This window comes from Asparagus officinalis, chromosome 10 (genome assembly GCF_001876935.1).
Source record: "Asparagus officinalis chromosome 10, Aspof.V1, whole genome shotgun sequence".
NCBI lineage: Eukaryota > Viridiplantae > Streptophyta > Magnoliopsida > Asparagales > Asparagaceae > Asparagus > Asparagus officinalis.
Window position 1 is genome coordinate 11,587,520 of NC_033803.1, and position 25,083 is coordinate 11,612,602.

The following is a 25,083-nucleotide window of genomic DNA, read 5'->3' on the forward strand; positions in this document are numbered from 1 at the left end:
TAGTGTTCTCCTCGCTGATGCCATTGTCCATGGAGGTTGAGGTGTATAAGGGATATTTCTTTTATGCTGTATTGTGAAACCTGTCAATAATATATTTCATTAAATTTGTATAGACTAGCAAAGGATAATATGGCTCGTTGAATAAATGGTGTAAATTGAAGACAGACGAACTCCATCTAAGGTAGAATACACTTAAGATTAGATACATCCGGCAATTGAATTAAGACTTACAGGATAGATAACACTCTACGATAGAATACACTGTGATTATTTGAATAACTCTTAAGAAATAGAATAACCAACATGTGCAGAATAGGAACTAAAATCTGATTAGAACTAACAAGTGTTAGTTCTATTCTGTGAGTGATTAGTTCTAGTTCTGCAGTGTCTAGTTCTTTCTGTAGAGTGTTGTTTTCTAATCTGTACCAGTGTTAGTTTCTTTTGTAGTGTGTTGAGTCTAATTCCTGTGCAAACTTGTGTTAGTTCTAATTCGTGTCTGTACGTGTGAGTTCTAATCTGCAGATTAGTAGAACTAACATATTAGAACGGAATAACTAACATGTGCAGATTAAGAACTAACACGCTACAGATAAATTACATAGAATAAGTTAGATATACAATGATCAGGTATGTTGAATGAACGAGATCGAGGTAATATGGAATTACACACAATATGTGTCATGTGGCAACCTGGGACATATGGACTTGTTTTGCCTTCTTCTTCCCTCCAAAGCAACTCCAATGCCCCTGATAATCTTCAATTATAAAAGAGGGCCATGCACAGAATTGACCTCTGCATGCTATCAAGTGTTCTGAGTAAGGGCTCTAGGGTATACTGTCCCCTGCTATGGAGCATCGCATATCATAGAGCATTTGGCTAAAATTGTAGAGAGCAAAATCCTCCGATTCGCCGCTTTTGGATTAGATTCAACAAAGCGGTTCAAGTGCTTCAGATTGTTACTTTGGCTGGTTTTCTGATTTTTTTAAAAACTTCTTCCCTCCTATTCAGAAATGAAAAGCTTAGCGAAGTATTCCTCAGCCATATATCTGTTCTTGAGTCCTATTGTTCTTATGTCCTCCCAATAAATTGGGGGAAAATAAGTTATTGCGTTGTGGGAACCATTGCAAATCAAATAATTTTTCATACCCCACTTTTTGAATCAGAGTATACAAAAGTGTGTTATTATCTCTATCGAAAAAGTCGGCAGACAGTCAAGGCGTGGGCCGATCAGCAGCAAGGAGCCCAAACAATATGTAAGTGTTGAAATATTAGAACGCAGTATGCATCCCTATGCCACTGACGGCCATCTTCGGGGCAATGCGCTTCATATATGCCCATAAGCCCGATATGGCATGTTAACTTAGGTTTCTGCTGAGCCTGATTAGAATTTAAGCAATTTTTTTCCTGCAAAAAATTTTCGAATTTGTAAGTTCAATAAGACATATGAAACAATATTAGACTTAACACTAACGGGAACAAAATAGAGCTAACACGTAATATTATAGAACTAACATTGGACTCATATTAGAACTAACATTGGACTTAAACTAGATCTAACGTTGGTATAAATTTAGAACTAACATTGGACAAAGCCTAGAACTAACAATATTGGGTTAATCTGCATTGTCTCTTCGCAGTATAACATAAGCCTAGAACTAACAATATTGGGTTAATCTGCATTGTCTGTTCGCAGTATAACATAACACTTACTGTTTTTTTGAGGGGGGTTCGTTGGTACGACCAGCCATTGTCGTCCTCCTTTTCTGGTCTCGCCATTGTAATGCCTCCTTTTGCATTTCGATTAGGGTTTTCGTAGCTTCCGTAGCTTCCTCCGTGCTGCCACCCGCAGATGAAGCGCCTTTTGCTTCCAACTCGGCTCGGTGCCCGACCTCGTAGTCGTTACTGGATTTTTCCGTTGACGACGACATTTTTCCGGCGAAAACCCTAGAAACGTTGAAATTCGTACAGAAATTAGGAAGATGAAGAGTTCTTGATGACGGTGCTAGGTGGAAGAGAGAGAAAGAGAGGGAGAGTACTTGTAAAGGTGAGGGGCACATTAACCCAGCTCAGTCCCATCAGAGGGCAAGATAGTAACTTCCGCTGGGCTTTTTCTGAAAAGAGTCAATTCGGGGCCTCGTCGCAAATACTATGCGTATTTGGGGCTATTCCACATGGGGCAAAATACAGGGGGGCTAGTCACACGAAGTTCCCACTTTTGGGGCCTGGACACATTTTTCCCAAGAATATTACATTGTTTGATGATTAATATCATCGTAATAAAAATTTGGACGTTATAAATTAAAAATATTTTTATTTTGGAAACTTAATTTATATAAAAATATTTAGATCCATGAAATTTATGAGACATACTTTTCTCTTCTTTTTCCAAAAATATTTGGTCACTCGCTAGAATATATTAATGATTTAGATCCACGAAATTTATGAGACATACTTTTCTTTTCTTTTTTCCAAAATATTTGGTCACTCGCTAGAATATATTAATAATTTATAAGGATAATAAAGTTAATAAATATATTATTTTTCATTATAAAAGAATTATTAATTGTAATAAAATAGTAAAATTATTTATTTAATGAAATATTGTACATAATTATAATTATTAATAATAGTATAAATAGGGGTTGATTCTTTATATTGTAAGGAATATCACCCTTTTCAATATTATAATATCATCTTAGTAATAAAAATTGGACATTATTAATTAAAAATACTTTTATTTAGAAAAATTACTTTATATAAAAATATTAGATTTTTGAAATCTATGAGTCATTCACTTTTTTGTTGAAAAGTAAATATCTCGTAAATTTCAAGGATCCAATATTTTTATATAAAGTACTTTTTCTAAATAATAAATATTTTTAATTTATACCATCCAATTTTTTATTACTAAGATGATATTAATTATCGAGCAAGGTAATATTCTTTACAACATAACGTCATATAATATTAAAAATTATTGTCATTATTTAATAAATATTGTAATAAAATATGTCCATAACATAAATATTTAATAATATAAATGGTTTAATTTTAGAAAAATTGCTTCAAAGCCCCAAAATTCAAGTTTCAATGTGCCTGAGCCCCTAACTTCCCCTAATGTGCTGCATCCCCTATAATTTGAAAAAATTGTGTCTAAAACCCTCTCACCAAGTTCCAATGCAACCTCCTCCAAAATCTCAATTTTACCCTCTCCCCTACACCTCCCTCTTTCCTCCGTCCCCTCAGAATCCCCTCCCCCGCCTCCCCTCACCAGCTCGCCCTCCCCCTCCCCCGCCTCCTTCCCCTCTTCGACCTCCATTCTAACCTCCCTCCTCCTCCTCCGGTCACCCTATAGCCCTCCCCCGCCTCCTTCCCCTCACCTACTTCCCATCCCGCTCGCCTCCCTCCCTTCTCACCTATCTCCTCCCACTCCGCCTCCCTCACCTCCCAACCCCGCTCCGCCACCGGCGCCTTCCCGAGGAACTTCACATCTCATTTTAACTATTATAGTTAATATGTTAACTATTATAGGTAACATGTTAATTATTATAGATTATATGTTAACTATTATAGTTCACACATTGAGCTCATAACATATTTATGAAATTATAATAGTTAACAGTTAACATGTTATCTATAACAGTTAACATGTTATCTAGTTAACATGTTATCTATAACAGTTAACATGAGCTGGGATGAGCTGGCATGAGAAAAAGAAAGGGTAAAATTGGGATTTTAGGAGCTGACATGTCTAATCATGATGGAGGGCACTGGACACAATTTTTTTTTAAAAAAATGGGCTGCAGCACATTAAAAAAATATGGGAGGCTGGGGCACATTGAAACTTGAATTTTAGGGCATTGAAGCAAATTTTCCTTAATTTTATCAATAGTGTTACTTAAACTAATGATTGTTAGACCCTATAGGGGGGGTGATTAGGGTCTTATGCTAATCTAATTCCGATTAAATACCAATTAAAGTTATATTGATTAAAAATGTTCTTGCAAGAACTATATGAGATGGATATGAGCAAGAATGATATGAATAAGCACAACTAAAATGTACGCTAAGTAAAACACAAACAAACGATATGTTTAGCGTCGGTTTTCAACGTTCACCGATCAACGTTCACAATCACTCACAATGTCGGTTTTCAATGCTCACCGATCAACGTTCACTCCTCACATCGAGGAGATCTCCACTATCACAATCCGGTTTGGAAGCCGGAACTTCTACACACTTGGTTTATAAGTTTACCGAAAACTTTCACACAACAAACACTATGCAATCACACTTTACACACTAAGTGTAGGAACCTAGCCCGTGTCCTCCTCCTCAAGTGCTCGGATGCAACCTCTCCCTAGGTTCGTCAACCGACGTCACTCCTATTGGATTCGACCCCATCTCACGCCTCACACTTCTCTCGGTGTACAAATATATTACAAGTGATACTCACAATAATGATTAAATACAATGATTTGTTCTCGATAACAAATGAGAACACAATGAAGCTCACACTCACTAAATCACACACCACTACCCACAATATATAGTATGGAATATTAAGCTCAATATAGTGTGTGTGATAACAGTGAATAAAAATACGTAACTCAATAAATATAGCTAAGATATGAAAATAAAATTATAAGCTATATGAAAAGATGAGTTAGGAAAACTTCTCAATAAACAAGAAGAACATTAGAGGATGGTGAGGATAGGATCCTCAGTTGAATTGAATGCCTCTTCTTGTTATAGAAAACTTTTTTTTGAAACAGATAATCAGAATCAGCTTAAACAGCTCTTTAAACACACTTTAAACTTTTGTTAAAACTTCACTGTAAAAACAAAACTTGGTATATTGAAAGAGAAGAGCAATGGGGTATTTATACCCACTCAAAATATCAGCCAAAACCAACTTGAAAAGACCAAAATAACCCAGAGAAACAAATCAGAATATAGCCATTGAGAAAGCAATGATGAGTTCGGCGGTCGACTGTGAAATTTGCGGAAAGTTTCTAATTGATAAAATAAACATGTTTGAGAAGGAATTTTTAGAAAAGCAATTTTTGTTTGTGAAAACCCACTGTTTTTGAAAAGTGTTCATAAAACCTGTTTTTCGCGAACATGAAAATTGAAATATAACTTGTAAACTTGTATGTATATATCAATATATATATATATATATAATGAAGTATGAATGAGCTGTAAACATAAAATAAAAACTATTGTAACAAAGTCTGATGAAAAATCATTTATATGATAGAAAACGTCAAATCTATGTTGTGTTTACATATTGAGCTTAAATATAAACATACAATATATGCAAGCAAACCACTCTTATACGTAGGTGAATGCACACACATGAACTTGAATCTTTAACTCTTGATTGTCGTGTGTTGAATTACCTGAAAAGAGAAAAACCAAACAACAGAAACTAGAAAACATATTAGCTATAAATTGTTTGACAAATCATCATCAAAACTATAGGGCCAACAATCTCCCCCTTTTTGATGATGGCAAACAATTTATTTAATGGTATGAAATACATATTGATAAACCAAATAAACCAAACATATATAACATGAATAAACCATATTAACATGAATAAATAAACCAAATAATCACCTATCATTACATTCCATCAATATGAATCAATATGAATAAACCATTAAAGTAAACATCAATATGTAGATTTTCTCCCCCTTTGACAACATCAAAAAGGGAAAAGGAATATATATAGGAGCAACGCTCCCCCTGCATTCAAACACAGATAATAAACAAATATATGGCCAAAGCTCCCCCTGTCAATTTGCATAAATGACATAACAAAAAGAACATATATATATGAGAGCTACACATCCTTAAGCATCCATAACCAATTTAACAAGCTATTAAGACCATAAACACAGGAATCAAAAGCCAAACCAAACTTTTAACACAAAGCATCCTTAATAGCATGTTTTCACAATACATAGTTCATAGAGATAGTCATAAGCTATCACAAGCACAATAAACAGAAATAGTTCCACAATATCACATAATTTTCAAACACAAAACGTAGAGTTATTACAACTCAAAATAAAACATAAGTATCCAATTTTAGTTCAACAAAACATAAACTCAATAACATCAAGAGTCAATCACCACCATCGTCAGATGCAGAGCCGGAGCCAGATCCCGAACCAGAAGCAGATCCTTCATCAGAGCCCTCTCCTGAACAAGAGTCAGAGCTGGAAGAGGGATCCAGAATCCCAAGATACTGACGCTGATAGCTGAGAATAGTCCTAATGTCCTTCTGAATACTTGAGACCTGAGTCTCAAGATGATCCAGTCGGACGAAGACCTCAGAACCTGAAATAGAAGAAGCTCTAGAGCGAGATCGGGAAGATGATGGTATAGTGGGATCAGATAAGGAGTCAGAAATTTGCATACGGGAGAGAGAAACTCTATCAAAATATTCCTTACTCGGGTCAGCTTTGGGTTCATTGGTCAGAGCAACACCGAAGTGTTGGAGAATAAGGGTGATGAATCAACCAAAGGGTAGAAACTTATAATGCTTACATGCCATGTTTTTAAGGAAAACATTTGCCCAATTCACTTTTATCTTGGCAAAAATGGCATATATAACATTGACTTTATCAGTAGCAAAATGGTCAAAGCTACCGGTCTTAGGAATAAGATTCTGAGCAATAATACGAGCAATGATTTTAGCAGTGGGATTTAGTGATTTGTTGTTCATAGGTGTTTGCAGAGAAAATTGATTGTTTCATTGCAGGATTCATTACAAACTTCAGACGTTTACAGCAAAAACAAAAATTAGTCTTTTTATAAGACCTTTACACAATGAAAACAAAACAAAAGTACAATTTTCTTCAAACATCATAGAGATCGTTTATCGGTCTTCTGCTTGCGTGGGATCTTGGCCTGTGACGGGGATGTTGATATCCGTGGACCACCATCGATCAAATCCGATTACTAAAAAATCGGGCAAAGCTTCGTTGATTCACGAAGGAATCAAGAAACCGTAGCGCTTATCTCGGCAACGGCGAGATAATTGCTCTTCTTAAGATTATCGCAACGGGATAATCTTAAGGAACGGACCCGGGGAACTGCAGATCTGATGAGCTCCTCTTCTTTATGCCGACGAACTCGATCAGATTTCTACTCCTCCTCCTCTCTAAAATTCGTGCACTTTTGATCTTCAATCCGGCAGGGCTTCGCCAACGCTCGAGAATTCCAGATCCAAAAAAATAAGGGCCTGAGGCTGTATTTATAGGCTCAGGGGAGTTCGGGTGGTTGAAACTGCACAACGGCCGATTTTTAGGCCTGGAGACACCCCTGGGCGTCTCAGCGAGGCCGAGACACCTCGGGGTGTCTCAACTCAGACTGAGACCCTTTTTTTGTACACTTGTCCATTTCCGCCGTAATTTTTTCGTCCGAACTCGGATTTGAGTGATTCAAAGTGCGTTGGAAAGCCGAAGAGGAGTTATATAAGCTCTGATGATTAGGTCATTGTGGATTAAGCTGGGATAGGAGCATCATTTTTTCTTTTGTAAGCGACGCGGGACTCCCGATCAGTTCGTGTCTTTGTTATTCTAAAATTCCGTTACTTCACGTAGTTCGTCGATTCACTTCAAACGTTCATCGACGTTAATCAAGCTTCTGTGACTTGGATAGTGACGTTCATCGTCTTCTCTTATCTTTGAGCTGCTCGTGGAGACCTATAGGCAATTTTCAACGCCTACAAATACCCCCTCCAAAGCGTTCCAGACTCGTTTCTTTTATAGAAGAGGCTGGAATACTTTGAATGTGATTGGTCCAGCCTTCGGTCAGCGTAGAAGATATGTAGTTAGCTTCAATTCTTGACTCATCTAATTTTCGATCTATTTGATGCTTTGACGAACAGCTGAAGTTCTTCCGACACTACGTTTATCGTCTGGCCGTCATCAGAGTCTCGAATCTAAAACTGATGAGTTGAGTTTGGCTTGTGTCATTGAGTTGACTTAGAACTGACTATCTCCGTCGCATCGTGCTGACTTAGGATTTCAGATCGTCGTACGTTGACTTTTTGTCACAACACATTGACCGGCGTTGACCTAGGGTTTCGGATCGCAACGCGTTGATTGGCGTTGACCTAGGGTTACGCGTTGACCAGCGTTGACCTAGGGTTTCGGATCGCAACGCGTTGACTGGCGTTGACCTAGGGTTACGCGTTGATCGACGTTGACCTAGGGTTTCGGATCACAACGCGTTGACTGGTGTTGACCTAGGGCTACGCGTTGACCGGCGTTGACCTAGGATTTCGGATCGCAACGCGTTGATTAACGTTGACCTAGGGTTACGCGTTGACCGGCGTTGACCTAGGGTTTTGGATCGATCACCGTTAACACAGTTTATACTCGTACGTCTGCTGGAGTATACACAGTTTAAGCTCTTAAGATATTGGAGCATGGCGGTCCCAATAGTTAGGGCTGCAGGACCAGCTGTTAAAGCTGATTCGTCTGTAGATATGGATCTTATTCCGAAGTTTGTTGAATGCTTGAGTCACAAGACCAGTTAATAAAGCTGGTGCGTCAATGACTTTTGTATATATAGGATTTTTGGCAAACCCTCAGCCATCAACGGGTTTGATGAGCCTTTACCGACTACCGTTTGAGTCGGGCTAGCATGCGGATTGTTTAAGTCCGTTCCGCATATGACGTTAAGCTAGAAGAGTTAACCCTTTTAGCGCTACGATGTTGAATACGTAGACTTCGTCTTTCTCCTGTGAAAAGACTAAACAGCGACGTGTATCAGACGTTGACTTAGGATTTTTGGCAAATCCTCAGCCCTCAACGGATTTGACGTGCTCTTACCGATTACCGTTTGAATCAGGCTTACATGCGGATTGTTTAAAGTCCGTTCCGCATGTGACGTTGTGCTAAAGGAATGAACTCCCTTAGACTTGATGCTACGACTTCGAATACGTAGACTTCGCCATTGTTACGGGAATAGGCTACCCGGCAACGTGTGTTAGACGCTGACGTATCCCTACTTAGGCTTCAGGATAAAAGTCTCCAGACTAGAATTCTGGTGTCTTCTTCAATCGGAGAAAGACTAAATAGGCAACGCGTGTTAGGCGTTGACTTATCCCTACTTAGGATTCAGGATAAAATTTCCCGTGCGTGTGAATCACAGATTTTGGTGTTATGAATAACAACCTACCACAATGTCAAATATGTGGGCTTTTGTCCCTTTTTTACGGTTAAGGACTAACCGGCAACGCGTGTTAGGCGCTGACTTATCCCTTCTTAGGATTCGAGATAAAATTCTCCTGTAGGCTGTCTAAAAATCACAATGGATAGCTGATCATCATCAAGCCCCAACAATAAAAGTTACAATCAGACGACTTTCTAATCACTGTATCCGTAACTCTACAGTCGCTATAAATACGGCCTCATATCTGAGATGATTGATCTTGATGGCTGTGACAACAACATGACTAATATTATATTAGCAACTATTAGAGATGCTGATGAGTAGTATGATGATTTCAGAAATAAAAGGTTAGACTTAGTTGGTGAGTTGCTTGGTAGAGAGCTGTGGGCAAATATTCGTCTAAATATCACAATGAATAATTGATCCCCATCAAGTTCCAACAATGAAGGCTACAATCAGATAGCTTTCATGCCAACAAACGAAAGCTGCAAACGGAGGACTTTTCACATAGATCGAGAAGAGTTACAATTCAACGACACTTCCGACAACTGATGAAAATTCTATTCAGCAGTCTTCACAATCTACAGTGAAAGTTACAATCTGACGACTTTCATACTCCACAACAGCTAAAAGCTAGGATTACTGAACAACGGTCCTTGCAACGCTCTGTAGAAGAGGTTACAGATCAACTAATCCCTTTTAAAACGCGGAAGTCATCCCCGTGTTACAATTCTGGAAGTGCAGGCGACCCCCGCGTTTCCAAGCTACAACAAGTCAACAGCGAGCGACCCTCGCGTTCTTTGATGTTCAGTCAACACCCAACCTCGCGTCTCAATTTTAAGACGCGAAGTTGGGGTTCTGAATGTCAGATTGGGCGTTTGACTCGTTCAAATATGAGTCGAACGGTTTCAAAACTATTTTCCCCACGATCTGAGGAAACCACGCCCACTTAGGAGCGGATTTAGAGGGCAGTTACAGCCTCTTATCCCCCTATAAAATCTTAACAAACTCAACTGAGTTAGGGGCTGGCTTTTTGAGAACGGAGAGGCAGCAATTGGGATTTTCAGCATCTAAACCGTACGGGTTTGGAAGTTCTTGAGGATCTCAACCGTACAGAGAGGCAGGAGAGACGAAATCCTGGGAGATAGGATTTTTTTGAGTCAGGTTCAGAAGATCAAATCTGAAAGGATTCTTCAACAACAGAATATCTGCTTGGTCATTAACCGAATTTTCGGTTCTAACAACTCTATTCACAGAGTTCTAACTCGTTCAGAGTTCTTAAACTCGTTAAAGAGTTACCCATAAAACTTTCCACAGAAGTTCATCGTTCCCACGAGATAAAAGACGGTCGGATCGTCAACAGAGAGCAAATTTGACGCGAACAATCGAAGGAGGCATTCCATCGCTACTGAGAAGAACCCAGTTTTAAACAAATGGGAGAACTAAATTCGTTCTCTTCTCTTTTGTAATCAAATTGTAACCGGAATCAAAGAAATATAAGTTAATTTTTTTTATTCTCTTCATTGCAATTTTTTCATCAAATATCCCCAGACTGGAATTCTGGTGTCTTCTTCAATCGGTAAAAGACTAAACCGGCAACACGTGTCAGGTGTTGACTTATCCCTGCTCAGGATTCGGGATAAAATTCCCCGTACCTGTGAGGCATGGATTTTGAGAGTTGAAAAAAGTGGTGTCTTCTCTTGGGGCAAAGACGAACCCGAAATGGGAGAGGAAGAATTTTATATTCTATCTCCCAACACTGAAGAAGAAGAATTTTATATTCTATCTCCAGTTGGAAAGGAGACTCGAGGTGGGATCTCCACCCCCGGAATCCAGAAAGGTGAAACTAAGAGTGGGATCTCCACTCCGAGAATCGAAAAGATTCGGATAACCCTAACTGTCGGAAGGTTTGATTACCGAACTAAAGATGAATTTCTCGTTTATCGAGAGTGAATTGTGGTTTTGGTCCTAACTGTAGGAAGGTTTGACCAAGCGGGAGTTTGAGATGACCCTAACTGTAGGAAGGTTTGATCACTCGATTTGAAAGTGGACCTCTCGTTCATTGGAGAAATCGAGAGAGAATTTTGGTTTTGGCCCTAACTGTAGGAAGGTTTGACCGAGTGGGATGTTTGAGACGATCCTAACTGTAGGAAGGTTTGATCGTTCGATTTGTGGATCTCTCGTTCATTGGAGGAATCGAGAGGAGATTTTGGTTGTGGTCCTAACTGTAAGAAGGTTTGATTAGGTAAACAGTGGGAGTGGGAGTACAAATCATGGTAGGAGTGTTGACTTGTACAAATCACTCAGTAGGGGTTCTTAGTGTCAAGTGATAAGGACTTAACACGAAGGGGTTTGACAATTCGTCAATGATTAGGATATTAAAATTCTAAGTACTATGTCCGGACTTAACAATAGGAATGTTGAGTGCACAGACACATTGGAAATTTGAGTGGATTCAACCAAAAGGAATTTTTTGTGGTCCCACCGTCAATTAGTCTGATCGGTAGGGGATTTTGTGGTGGAAGTCCGTGAGTCGTTAAACACCAATAGGAGTTTTGTGAGGGAAGATTGATCCAACGAAGCGATCGAATCTCGTCTCAGCAAAAGAGTGTTCGGAAATCACAGTGGGGGTTTAGTGTTTATCACTTTATTTGTAATGATCGGGTTATCCCTAAGAAAATTACATGTAAAAATTCTTCCGGGAACTTCCCGTTACATGAATCATCCACCCCCAGCTTCCTTCGCAAAACTGGGTCTAACATCATAGTGAGTTACATGACCAGGTTATCCTTAAGAATATTATATGTAAAAATTCTCCAGAAACTTCCCGTCAAGTGTGGGAAACAGTTTAGACTCATATACCTATTGGAGTATCAAGGAGCAGTTTAACCTCATATACCGGTTGGAGGATTGAGAAGCAGTTTATACTCGTATACTCTTCAGAGTGTTGCCGTTCTCGTTTGGCTTATCCTAACGTTATGACGCCAGCTTCAACCAATGTCTGGATGCTATTCTTTAAAGTAAAGCAAGCCTTGGTGGGATGAAGGATCCTCCTGTGGTACGCGTAGTACTTTGGATCCGTAGTATTATCAGCTTCCTCCTGATTCGTGATGGGTGGCAGCTTGATCTTGTTGTTTTCGAGAAGGGTCTCGAAGATGGCTGGAACGTCTTCATCCTTGAATGAGTACTCTTTTTGGAGCCTCGAATCCGAAGTCTTCTGCTATCTTCGGGGCTGCTGTTGCGACGTCTGATTAACGTTAACAACTGTTGTAGGTGCTTTCCCTTCATCATGGGAAATGAGACATGGATTCAGAGGTTTTGCTATCGGTTGGCTTCTTTCGACCTTCCTCCTTCTGAGGAAGCGTTCGGCCTGCTCTCCGTACACCTTCAACTCTTTCCAAGTATTGAGCGGCTCTACTCCCATAACGTCCAAGATGTTAATGGACAAGTTGTTATGACAGGTCTGCAAGACGAATTCCTCCGTGACGGGATCCTTGCAGTTTATTGCCTGATTACGGAAGCGTTTGATGAATGTATCCACTGACTCTCCGTCTTTCTGTTTCTCATCGAAGAGTGTCCTGATTGACACTTCGGTGTCATCATCGAAGAAATGACCGAGGAACATGCTCTCTAGGTCCTCCCAGCTAGTGATGCTTATAGGCTTGAGACGGCGGTACCAATCGAAGGTGGGCCCGCGAAGGGTGCCAACAAATGACCGGACCATCAAAGGCTCGTTGCCAGAGATCACTCCCAAGTGGGACTTGAAATAGATTAGATGCTGAGTGGGGGAACCCTTCCCATCGAACGGCGTGAAGTTGATCAGGTTGAACTTTGCCGGATACGGGATCGATTTCCATTCTCTTGGGTAAGGACACAGAATCCCGGTCTTCTTCACCTCTCGAGCAGACATCAGGGCGTTAATTTTGCTCTTGAGATCCTTCATCTTTTCGTCCTCATCTATATCCTATTTTGGACAATTTTCGAGAGGAATAATGCGGCCACCCCCAGTGTTATCATCATTGGTGGGTCCATCCCCAGTGTCGTTATTTTTAGTGGGACCACCCCCAGCGTTGTGTTCATCCACATCTGAATCGCTACCTGCTTGGTTAGCAGTGCTGCGATGGATGGACTCACCTAGCTGATTCGACAAAGCTCGGATTTGTTGGTCGTGCATTTGTCTCATCTCCTGCATAGCCATTTCCACTTCGATCTTGAATGCTTCTTTCTGCTTGTCTAAAGCATCCTCAATCATTTTGGCTACTTCCTCGGTGTTGATCATAAACACCTCATGAGATTGTCCGGGACTGGATACGGTGGCTTCTGAAGCGACTGCCGAGCAAGCGTCTGACGCTTCATCGTCCGAGGATAGTCCTCTGGTCATCCTCAAAAGCCGAGTTAGACGATGTGATATGAGGGGGTCCGAATCAGAAGGTCGGGTAGATTTCCTCTTATCAGTCACGTTGGCGATGATTACGGATTATTCAGGCCCGACGGCTTCTAATTGAAGTCGAGACATTAGTTGGGCTATCCCCGAATTAACTCTCTTTCCTGGGGAGAAATCGGGGTTAGAAGTAATCGGAGACTTCCCCTTATCGACCATATTGATGGTGAATGCTGGGAGTTCGTCATCTCGATTGGCCGATCGTCTCTTGCTAGAATACCTTGATTTGGGTTTCAATGCTTCTGCGGAGATACTCTCGAATACCGAGACCCTCCGTGGAGCGGTCTTAGGGCAGCTACATACTGATAATACTGTCCTGATTAGTTTGGTACACAGACAGTGAGAGTCCGCTTTTCGGATACCTCTCTTTCGAGATTTATTCGTACCCCCAGCCCGATAGTACAACTCGTCGACGTTGCGGTCAGAGCAACCTATCGGTTGTTTACATGAATTCTCAGGTATAACGCGTTCATCTGTCTGACGTGTTTTCCTCTGAGTAAACATCACCTTGTTGGCGTCTGCGGGAGTCACACATTTGGAATCACACCTTTGTGAGGGTGAAACCTTAACGGGCTCCTGGTTTTCTGTACGCACCCCCAAGCGGGCCATTGCAGAAATCAACTTGTTAGGAGGTCGCGTATGACCCCCAGTCTGGATGTTTGCTCGGGGTTCCTTTAACGGTCCCCAGCGTTCCTTAACAGGCGCTTTGCCTCGATCTTCAGGTAGAGAACCGAGGCGATCCTTCAGAGGAATCCTGAACTTAGGGAAATCCACGCTGCGGTGGGGCTTTACCGGAGGTTTGGGATCTGAAGTTGACAAAAGCTTAATGATAGTTCCGTTTGTTTTTGCCTTAGGCGCTGATTTAGCTTTTGGCATCCAAACTTGTTTAGATCTTGGCGATCTCTTAACTGCCTCTTCTTTTTGCATTTCCTGTGCTTTTCGCACAAGGGTCCGGGCATGCACAAGCAAGGCGCGGCGCTTCTGGATTCGCTCCTCGAGAGTAGAGTGGGTCCGTTTGACACGAACTCATTCGTTAATTGGAGGTCGAGAGGAGGATTCCGATGCTGGTCGTGGCGACAGATTAGCCACTTGGCGCTTTCTGAACTCCAGATCTGCTTGGTAATAGAGTCCATCCACCTGATCCAAAGCCTTGGCGAATTGGCGCGCGAGGCGTTGGCGTTTCCTTTGACGTGCTCTCTTTGATAGAGTTGGCGCACCTTCAGCAGTCGGCTCCTTGATCGCGAAGGAGTTCAGATCTGCAGATCTAGTCTCATTGTATGCCGGCGGATCGTTGCAAGGTGCAACTGTGGCAGCGATGATGTGGAGATCGACTTCTTGGGTCTTCAGATCTGGAGACCGGCGGATCTTCTGGGAGGAGGAGATCTTCCTGCGCTTATGAGGAGGAGCAGATCTGGAGGAGGAGGAGGAGGAGATGTACTCTTTAAATTTCTGCTGGTCGAATTCGTATGCGACCTCTTCGAACACCGGGATCTTGATCGTCGGCTGCGGCACGACAGCCTCGGCAGCGAGGCTGTTGGGCACGACAGCCTCGGCAGCGAGGCTGTTGGCTCCCACTGTGGTCGCCAGCTTGTTTGCGGAGAAAATTGATTATTTTATTGCGGGATTCATTACAAACTTCAGACGTTTACAACAAAAACAAAATTAGTCTTTTTATAAAACTTTTACACAATGAAAACAAAACAAAAGTACAATTTTCTTCAAACAGCGCAGAGATCGTTTATCGGTCTTCTGCTTGCGTGGGATCTTGGCCTGTGATGAGAATGTTGATATCCGTGGACCATCGTCGATCAGATCTGATTACTGAAAAATCGGGCAGAGCTTCGTTGATTCGTGAAGGAATCAAGAAACCGTAGTGCTTATCTCGGCAACAGCGAGATAATTGCTCTTTTTAAGATTATCGTAACGGGATAATCTTAAGGAACGGACCCGGGGAACTGCAGATCTGACGAGCTCCTCTTCTTTATGCCGACGAACTCGATCAGATCTCTACTCCTCCTCCTCTCTGAAATTCATGGCTCTTCACTCCTCAATTTGGCAGGGCTTCGCCAACGCTCGAGAATTCCAGATCCAAAAAAATAAGGGCCTGAGGCTGTATTTATAGGCTCAGGGGAGTTCGGGTGGTTGAAACTGCACAACGACCGATTTTTAGGCCTGGAGACACCCCTGGGCGTCTCAGCGAGGCTGAGACACCTTGGGGTGTCTCGCTGGTGCCGAGACACCTCGGGGTGTCTCAACTCAGACTGAGACCCTTTTTTCGTACACTTGTCCGTTTCCGCCGTAATTTCTTCGTCCGAACTCGGATTTGAGTGATTCAAAGTGCGTTGGAAAGATGACGAGGAGTTCTATAAGCTCTGATGATTAGGTCATTGTGGATTAAGCTAGGATAGGAGCGTCGTTTTGTCTTTTGTAAGCGACGTGGGACTCCCGATCAGTTCGTGTCTTCGTTATTCTAAAATTCCATTACTTCACGTAGTTCGTCGATTCACTTCAAACGTTTATCGACGTCAATCAAGCTTCTGTGACTTGGATAATGACGTTCATCGTCTTCTCTTAGCTTTGAGCTACTCGTGGAGACCTATAGGCAATTTTCAACGCCTATAATAGGGTAGGTGCAACCGGGTTTAAACATAGTATCGTTCACATCCTGATCGGTGTGATCAATAGACATAAGCTCAACGTCACTTGACGGGATCTTAAGGATTTCACATCCTGATCGGTGTGATCAATAGACATAAGCTCAACGTCACTTGACGGGATCTTAAGGATTCCCACAAGCTCGTCAGCAGAAAAAATCAATAGACATAAGCTCAACGTCACTTGACGGGATCTTAAGGATTCCCACAAGCTCGTCAGCAGAAAAAAAATATCTGAATATTCTTGACTGAAGTATTGATGGTTTAGAGACCATTAGCTGAAGATGTAACAGATATGTTTGCATAAAACAGATAAACAAGAAATGGGTAATAAGGAACCTTACGTTCCACATCTAACAGTTTATCCAAACCGACAGCAGATAAAATCTCATGAATGTTATAGATAGCTAATTTCTCATATTTGATATATCTACTAGGCAGGATTTTCAACTTACAAAGTTCCCTATATTTCTTAACAAGGGGTTTGTACAGTAGAAAATCCTCATAGTTAGAGGCAATGGAAGATGAGGAACCAGCATCTTGTTTCGATTTCTTTCAAGGAGGCATAATATCAGAATTAAGAAAAATAAGACTCGAAAGATCAGAACCAAACAGAAACCCTAGAAATAGACAATGAAACCCTAAGAGTGAATGGAAACAAGAAGGATGAGAGGAGTGATTACCCAAACAGATTTCCAACTAAGATTGATGAAGAGAGATGGCCGCGGTCGATCAATGGAGAGCTGCGGGCGACCGTGAAGGGGAAATCGATAATATTGGGGAAAATTTTTGAATGGGGGAAGATGAAGAGGGTTGGGTCTTAGAGAAGAAGAAGGAGCGGCTTAGATTTGACGTGAATTGAGATCAAGGGTGATGGAAGAATCGGGTTCAGAAAAGTTAGCAACCAGAAACCGAAACCCGATAAGAAAATAAAACCAAAACAAAAAACTTCTCTTGCGGTCGATCGTGGCGGTCGACCGTAACAATTTCCAGAAACATTTACGGTCAACCGTGACGGTCGACCGCGAGAGAAATAATATCAAAAGTATTGTAAAATCTGGATTTTTAGAAAATATTCAATTTGGACCTTAAGAGAATTGTTTTATAAGATATATAAATATATATAAAAAATTTTTAGCTATTAAATAACGAAAATATTTTATTTTAGCTTAATAAAAACAAAATCACCATTAAAACTCAAAAACAACTATAAAACAAAAATCACAACGACGGTTATGAAATAAAACTCATTTTGGTACCCAAATTATTTTGGTACCACTAAAATTTGGGACATGACCCCTATCATGTAGATCCAAGGCCCTAGGGCGATGAACCCGCTTGGGCGTATTTTGTGCACCGATACGGTCAAAACAAAAATCGTAAACATGACCCATGCGATTGTAATTTGTGCAATGTAGGGGTTTGAATGGTTTGCGTTGACCGGAATAATGTGCACGTGGTTTATTTGCAAAAATAGATTTTTCTTTGTAATTATTTTACAAACTGGAATTTCTTTTCAAATCAAAGCAAAACATGGCCAAATGACCAAAACGACCATAATAATCACATTTGTACACATGAGCATGTTTATGATTTACACTATGTGTGTGTACATGTGTATGTGATGAAGAGGCTTGATGGGATGCGCAATCATGAATAGGCTTGTTAATTTTTTGTGCATTATGATAAAATTGGGCTAAATGGCCTTTAAGACCGCAAATAGAAAATTTATGAATTTTGTCATACATGTGTGCATAGTGAATAGGTTTCTTAGAAGAATTAACATTGAACTTTGCACATAAATCCATAAGCTTTTTATTATTAGCAATACAGGTGTTTAGTGTTGAATCTAAGGTAGATATGCGTTTTCTCATTTGATTCAACTCATCATTGTGTATACAAGCATTGCTACTAGAAGTAGGATAAACATGATTATTTATCATAGATTTTAACTTATCTACTTCTAACATGGCATCACATTTTTCGTGAATCAAACTAGCATTTTTTAATCTCAAAGTTTCATTGCATTCTTTAAGAATTATATTTTCATTTGCAATGAAATTAAACTTAGTGGCTAGAGTTTCATGAATGGATTTCATATTAATATACTTACTTTTTACATCAATATAGCAATTATGTAATTTTTTAAACTCAAGAGCAAGCTCATCAAAGGTAATAATATCATCGTTGAAACTCAAGAGCAAGCTCATCAAAGGTAATAATATCATCGTTGTCAAGATCGCATACCTCACTAGGGTTATCACCTAGTGGTATTGTACATGGAGATGTGGCTTCTTTAGAACTCAAAGCGGGATTTTTCAACGCTTGTTGAATAGCCTCCAAGTCCCCTTCACGTGCTTCAATAAATTTCCATAAGGTGTAAGCACTATCAAAATGAGCAAATTTGTTAGCACTGAGCACATATTCTAATAAAAGCTTGTTCATATTAAACATTCTTTTATCATCTTTATTCCACTTGGATTTTTCCGAAGTGGGAATAATATAAGCATCCTCAATAATTTCCCATAAATCGAATTGTTTAGATTGAACAAAAAGTTTGAATCTAACACGCCATTGAGCATAGGGGAAAATATCCAAATGAGGAGCAACATTAATAGCATAACCTAAACTGGATGCATCATACATATCCATAATGATTATATGCAAGAAGCAAAATACAATCAACACTAGATTAGCACAAAAACGATAACTTGGATCTTTAACTCAAGGCGATTAGTCCTTAAATCAAAGAGCACCAAGCTCTGATACTAATTGTTAGACCCTATAAGGGGGTGATTAGGGTTTTATGCTAATCTAATCCCGATTAAATGGCAATTAAAATTATATTGATTAAAAATGTTCTTGCAAGAACTATATGAGATGGATATGAGCAAGAATGATATGAATAAGCACAACTAAAATGTACGTTAAGCAAAACACAAACAAACGATATGTTTAGCGTCGATTTTCAACGTTCATCGATTAACGTTCACAATCACTCACAATGTCGGTTTTCAACGCTCACCGATCAACGTTCACTCCTCACCTCGAGGAGATCTCCACTATCACAATCCGGTTTAGAAGCTGAAACTTCTACACACTCGGTTTACAAGTTTACCGAAAACTTTCACACAACAAACACTATGCAATCATACTTTACACACTAAGTATAGGAACCTAGCCCGTGTCCTCCTCCTCAAGTGCTCGGATGCAACCTCTCCCTAGGTTCGTTAACCGACGCCACTCCTATTGGATTCGACCCCGTCTCACGCCTCACACTTCTCTCGGTGTACAAGTGTATTACAAATGATACTCACAACAATGATTAAATACAATGATTTGTTCTCGATAACAAATGAGAACACAATGAAGCTCACACTCACTAAATCACACACCACTACCCATAATATATAGTATGGAATATTAAGCTCAATACAGTGTGTGTGATAACATTGAATGAAAATACGTAACTCAATAAATATAGTTAAGATATGAAAATGAAATTATAAGCTATATGAAAAGATGAGTTAGGAAAACTTCTCAATAAACAAGAAGAACAGTAGAGAATGATGAGGATAGGATCCTCAGTTGAATTGAAGGCCTCTTCTTCTTGTAGAAAACTTCTTTTGAAACAGATAATCAGAATCAGCTTAAATAGCTCTTTAAACACACTTAAACTTTTGTTAAAACTTCACTGTAAAAACAAAACTTGGTATATCGAAAGAGAAGAGCAATGGGATATTTATACCCACTCAAAATATCAGCCAAAGCCAACTTGAAAAGACCAAAATAGCCCCAGAGAATCAAATCAGAATATAACCGTTGAGAAAGCAATGATGAGTTTGGCGGTCAACCGTGAAAATCCCGCGGTCGATCGCGAAGCCCAAAAATACTGAAAAAGAACTTTAAAAGCTGGCGGTCGACCGCGAAAGTCTCTGGATGGAGCCACGGTCGATCGTCACGGTCGACCGCGAATAAATAAAAGCCATACAAGAAAATTAACTGCTGGCGGTCGACCATGGCGGTCGACCGCAAACTGATACATGGTAATATACAGGTTTTGGGCTGATTTCAAAAATACGTTAAAAATATCAAATCAATTCCAAAAATAGTAAAACTTTGGGGAAAGTTTCTAATTGATAAAATAAACATGTTTGCGAAGGAATTTTTAGAAAAGCAATTTTTGTTTGTGAAAACCCACTGTTTTTGAAAAGTGTTCATAAAACCTATTTTTCGCGAACATGAAAATTAAAATATAACTTGTAAACTTGTATATATATATCATGCGCTGATTTGGAAAATACGTTAAAAATATCAAATCATTTCCAAAATTAGTAAAACTTTGGGGAAAGTTTCTAAATGATAAAGTAAACATGTTTGAAAAGAAATTTTTGGAAAAACAATTTTCATTTGTGAAAACTCACTATTTTGGAAAAGTGTTCATAAAACCTGTTTTTCGTGAACATAAAAATTGAAATATAACTTGTAAACTTGTATATACATATCATGCGCATACATTATATATATAATGAAGTATGAATGAGCTGTAAACATGAAATAAAAACTATTGTAACAAAGTCTGATGAAAAATCATTTATATGATAGAAAACGTCAAATCTGTATTGTGTTTACATATTGAGCTTAAATATAAACATACAATATATGTAAGCAAACTACTCTTATACCTAGGTGAATGCACACACATGAACTTGAATCTTTAACTCTTGATTGTCGTGTGTTGAATTTCCTGAAAAGAGAAAAACCAAATAACGAAAACTAGAAAAGATATTAGCTATAAATTGTTTGACAAATCATCATCAAAACTATAGAGCCAAAAATGATTACAAACAATGATTACATTATTATTTAATAATTATACTCCTAAATAAATTGTTTAATAATATAATAATAAGCTAATTTAAATAACTATTAAATGTATGGTAATAATAGTATAAATATAGTATAACTTAAATTTTTTAATCATAGTGTAATTAAATAATTTTGTAAAATATTTATATATAATTTATTAAATAATATCTACCTCTCTATACTTATAGTAAGATCCAAAAATTTGCTATTCATGCTACAATAAATACTATAGTGAATTAGTATAGTATTATCCATGTAGCACAAAACAGAATACTATAGCATTTTAAAGAATACTGTAGCGTTCACAAAAAGCCGTGCGTTACACATGTGAATGAGTCAAAATCTATTCCTTTATACAAATAGGAGGATCAGAGATTCACTGTTCATGCTACAGTAGCATGATTAGTGTAGCTAATAATTAATCAAAAATGATACTGTAACATTTAAAAATACTGTAGCAGAGCGGGATACTGTAGCACTTTCAAAAATTTAAATCATGCAGATTAAAAAAAGCGGGATTACTGTAGAAAAAAAAAATTAACTTGCTTTGCACGGACCGCAAACTAGTATAGAATTAAGTACAACTATTTAAGATAAATATTTAATTAGTGTGTTGATCTTTGCCTTTGCCAGTACGGTACCTAAAGAATTTAAACGCGTCTCTTTCACGTGACAATGGGCGGTGGATCTGCAAACCATCTGAAAAAACGAACGTGTTTTGCATATATACCCTCAACAATCTATCATATTACAAAATTTACTTCCCACGATCAAGGTATTCTCTTATTTGCCCCAAATCTTTCACCCTGATTTTTTTTACCTCTAAATTTTCGCTATCACTAATTCACTACTAACATAAGTTAATCCGGACTATATTTATTAGTTTTATAGAAAATCGAGCGGTCGAAAAATGAATGTAGAAAATTCGGGGGCAAAGTTGCATCACTGTATATATATAAGGGGTAATGTGAAAAAAACCTCAAACAAATAGAAACGAGTCATTCAAAGGGAGGCACGCCGCGGAGTGCCACCTCGTCATCGTACTTCGAGGTTTCCTCGCTCATCAATGGTCGCGGTTCGATAACGAAGGCAAAGCTAGAGAGAGAGAGAGAGAGAGAGGGAGGAGAGAGAAAGCGAAAGAGAATAAAGAGAGAGGGGGGAGAGAGAGAGAGAATTAATGGAGTCGCCGCCGGAGAACGACGTGTGCTCCGTTTGCCACGACGTCTTCAGCCTCCCTTGCCAAGCCAACTGCTCCCATTGGTTCTGTGGTAATTTCTTTCGATTTCCTTTTCGAAACCCTAATTCTTTATTTCCTCTCTATTTCAGTAATAATTTAGGTTTTTTTGGGGTCGCGATGCAAAATTGGGGGAATTCTTGATAAGGTTCGGATCCTATCTAGATCTTCTATGGGAAAAACTCGAGAATACAGAATTTGGCAAATTAGTCAATAAATTTGAGGATAGTAACAGAAGAATGTCGGTTGTTGCCTCAAAAAATCGTCAATTTTGTTAAAATTTGATGTTATATACTTATATTATTGGGTAAATTACACTAAATCCCCAAAGACTTTCAGAGTTTTACAGGAAACCCCCAATAACTTCTAGAATTGCATTAAACCCCCATAACTACTGAAATTGCGGACCCCCCAAAAAAAGTTTTTTGCGTTTTGCAGATAACCCCCTGTGATGGCATCAGTCTACATATTGTGTTGGCGGCACATTTAGATCTTGAATATGGACTGATGTGGTCATGGGATGCGAAAAAATCCATTAGATCTTGAATATGGACTGAGGTGGTCGTGGGATGCGAAAACTTATAGGATGTTTTATGCCATTCCAGTAGATATTAGTGTTTAGTGTGATTTTAGAAGTTACTGGCGGTTTACTGCAAAATGATGATGAAAGTTCCTAGGGGTTTAGTGTAATTTACCCTAAATTATTTGTGGCCTTGTCTTAAGTTGATTGGTGGGTATTTCTCAGGGCATTGTATACTGAGAGTGTGGCATCATGGGTCTGCACTTCAGCCTTGCAAGTGCCCCATTTGTCGCCGGTTTATTACTTTATTGGTACCTGCAGAAGCTGCACAGCATCAACGCCATGAGCCAGAAGCTAGTCGGGTACTGGAGAACATAGAGAAGTACAACCGTTTGTTTGGCGGAGGCTCGAGAAGTCTTGTGCAGGTAAACTTATTGAAGTAGCCATGTGCACATTTTGTGTCTTGTTTTAAACGTTTCTTATAATTGCGTCCCATGTGTTCATTTGTATTATTAGTATATTAGGAATAATCTTCTATAGAAAGGTACCTGGTTGAGTAATAGTTTTTGTAGGAAAAACTAAGGTATTTTAGCAGATAACGAGGTTAAGTGACCAAGGCTTGATTGACCTTAAATATGCCTTTTCACACCTAATTCAAGTGACTGAAGCCCCAAGGCTTGATTGACCTTAAATAAAAGATAAGGTCCGGAGCTCTTCTTTATCAATTTCACATTATGCCCAAGGAATTTGTTCCTTATGCAATTTGAACCTTCTTCCCTTTCTTCATTCTTGACTACCTCCCTTTCTCCCCCATCTCCACAATTGAAGCTCTTGCCCTTTCTCAATAAAATTGAATCATAAAACCATGTGATGCCCTCTGTCTGTTCATTAAACCTAAAACGAGTTGCAACCTTCTGTGGTTGATTGTTGGCACCTTGGATACGTATAATTAAACCTGAGGACAAGGATTTCTCCTTCTGGTGCCCACAATCTGATGAACAAGGAGAAGGCTGAGAGGTTTTGCATGACTTTGAGTTTAATCTTATTAATCAAGCTAGTGATTCATTTTTATTTTGTTTCTAATTGTTGTATTTTAATTTATGATGAGAAAGCTTCAGGTGAGGAGTTGCATTTGATTTTTAATAAGAATGCAGTTTCAGTTCACCTTCGTTGGCATCCATGTAGGGAGTTTTAGCCATTCCAGTTTCAAATTAAAATTTCCAGTATATCGGAATAAATCAAATCAACTACCATTTTGTTTCTGTATATCACTGCCAAATCGACTTTTAATACTTCAGATATCAAATCTCCTCCTGTATAAGTCATTTTGTAGCCACTATCGACCTGTTTCTTGTTATTGGTCAATATCAATAGTATTAATTATTTTGGGATTAGCATAAAATACAATTTGAAATGACCAATATATATCAGATACTTCAGACCTTAGTGACAAGATACTCGTAGCATGTACCATTTTCATAATCTTTTTTAGCTTTAACACAACTACTGTTTCCTTGTTTTGTTTTACCAATTTATTTAATTATTAACCATTCATCTGACTAAAAATTGTATAAAAATATTAGAGGTAAACATTTTTTATTTTAAAAATTTTATATAATTTATTCCAAATTATTTTTTATTCTTGATATGGTAATCTTTTTAATATGCTATTGAAAGGATGGTGACATGATAAGAAGTGTTACCCAAAGACTTTTCACCCTGAATAAAATCAAGGGATTTTCATCTCAACTATAACAATAAGGTTGTTAGGCTTTAAGAACTGTGAAGTCTCCCTTTGTTGCATGCATTTATGTTGTATATAAGGTAGAGTTTTCTACCCGCCAAATGGCCATTCAGAATTTACGATAAGCCTCTCTCATATCATGACTTTCTTGGCCGGAAAGTTTCCATGAAATATCTTCTTAACTTCTTACGGAGCATCATCGTGCTTCTTTTTTTGGAGCTAAAGCAGTGAGTGAATCCTTCATTTCAGTAATAGGAATTTAACAAAGCATTTTCCAATACAAAGGATTATGAGTAAAAGTAATAAGCATCATGCATAAAAGTGATAAGCATTCTCAGATATAGGTTGCCTTGAAGATAAACTATAAGCCTAATTTAAGTAAACAATGTTTAGCTACACCATGGAGGTCAATAATTATGTCT

At 38.9% G+C, this 25,083-nt stretch overlaps 1 protein-coding gene across 1 annotated transcript in view; it reads left to right on the plus strand.

The window, feature by feature from the left end:
* Positions 22,159 to 25,083, plus strand: part of LOC109824897 (E3 ubiquitin-protein ligase RNF170-like) — a 14,311-nt gene continuing 11,386 nt past the window's right edge. Inside the window, exons 1-2 of the mRNA XM_020391528.1 lie at positions 22,159 to 22,431; positions 23,143 to 23,342. Coding sequence (XP_020247117.1) covers positions 22,341 to 22,431; positions 23,143 to 23,342 — 291 coding nt within the window. The 5' untranslated portion in view covers positions 22,159 to 22,340. The remainder of the gene's footprint in view (positions 22,432 to 23,142; positions 23,343 to 25,083) is intronic.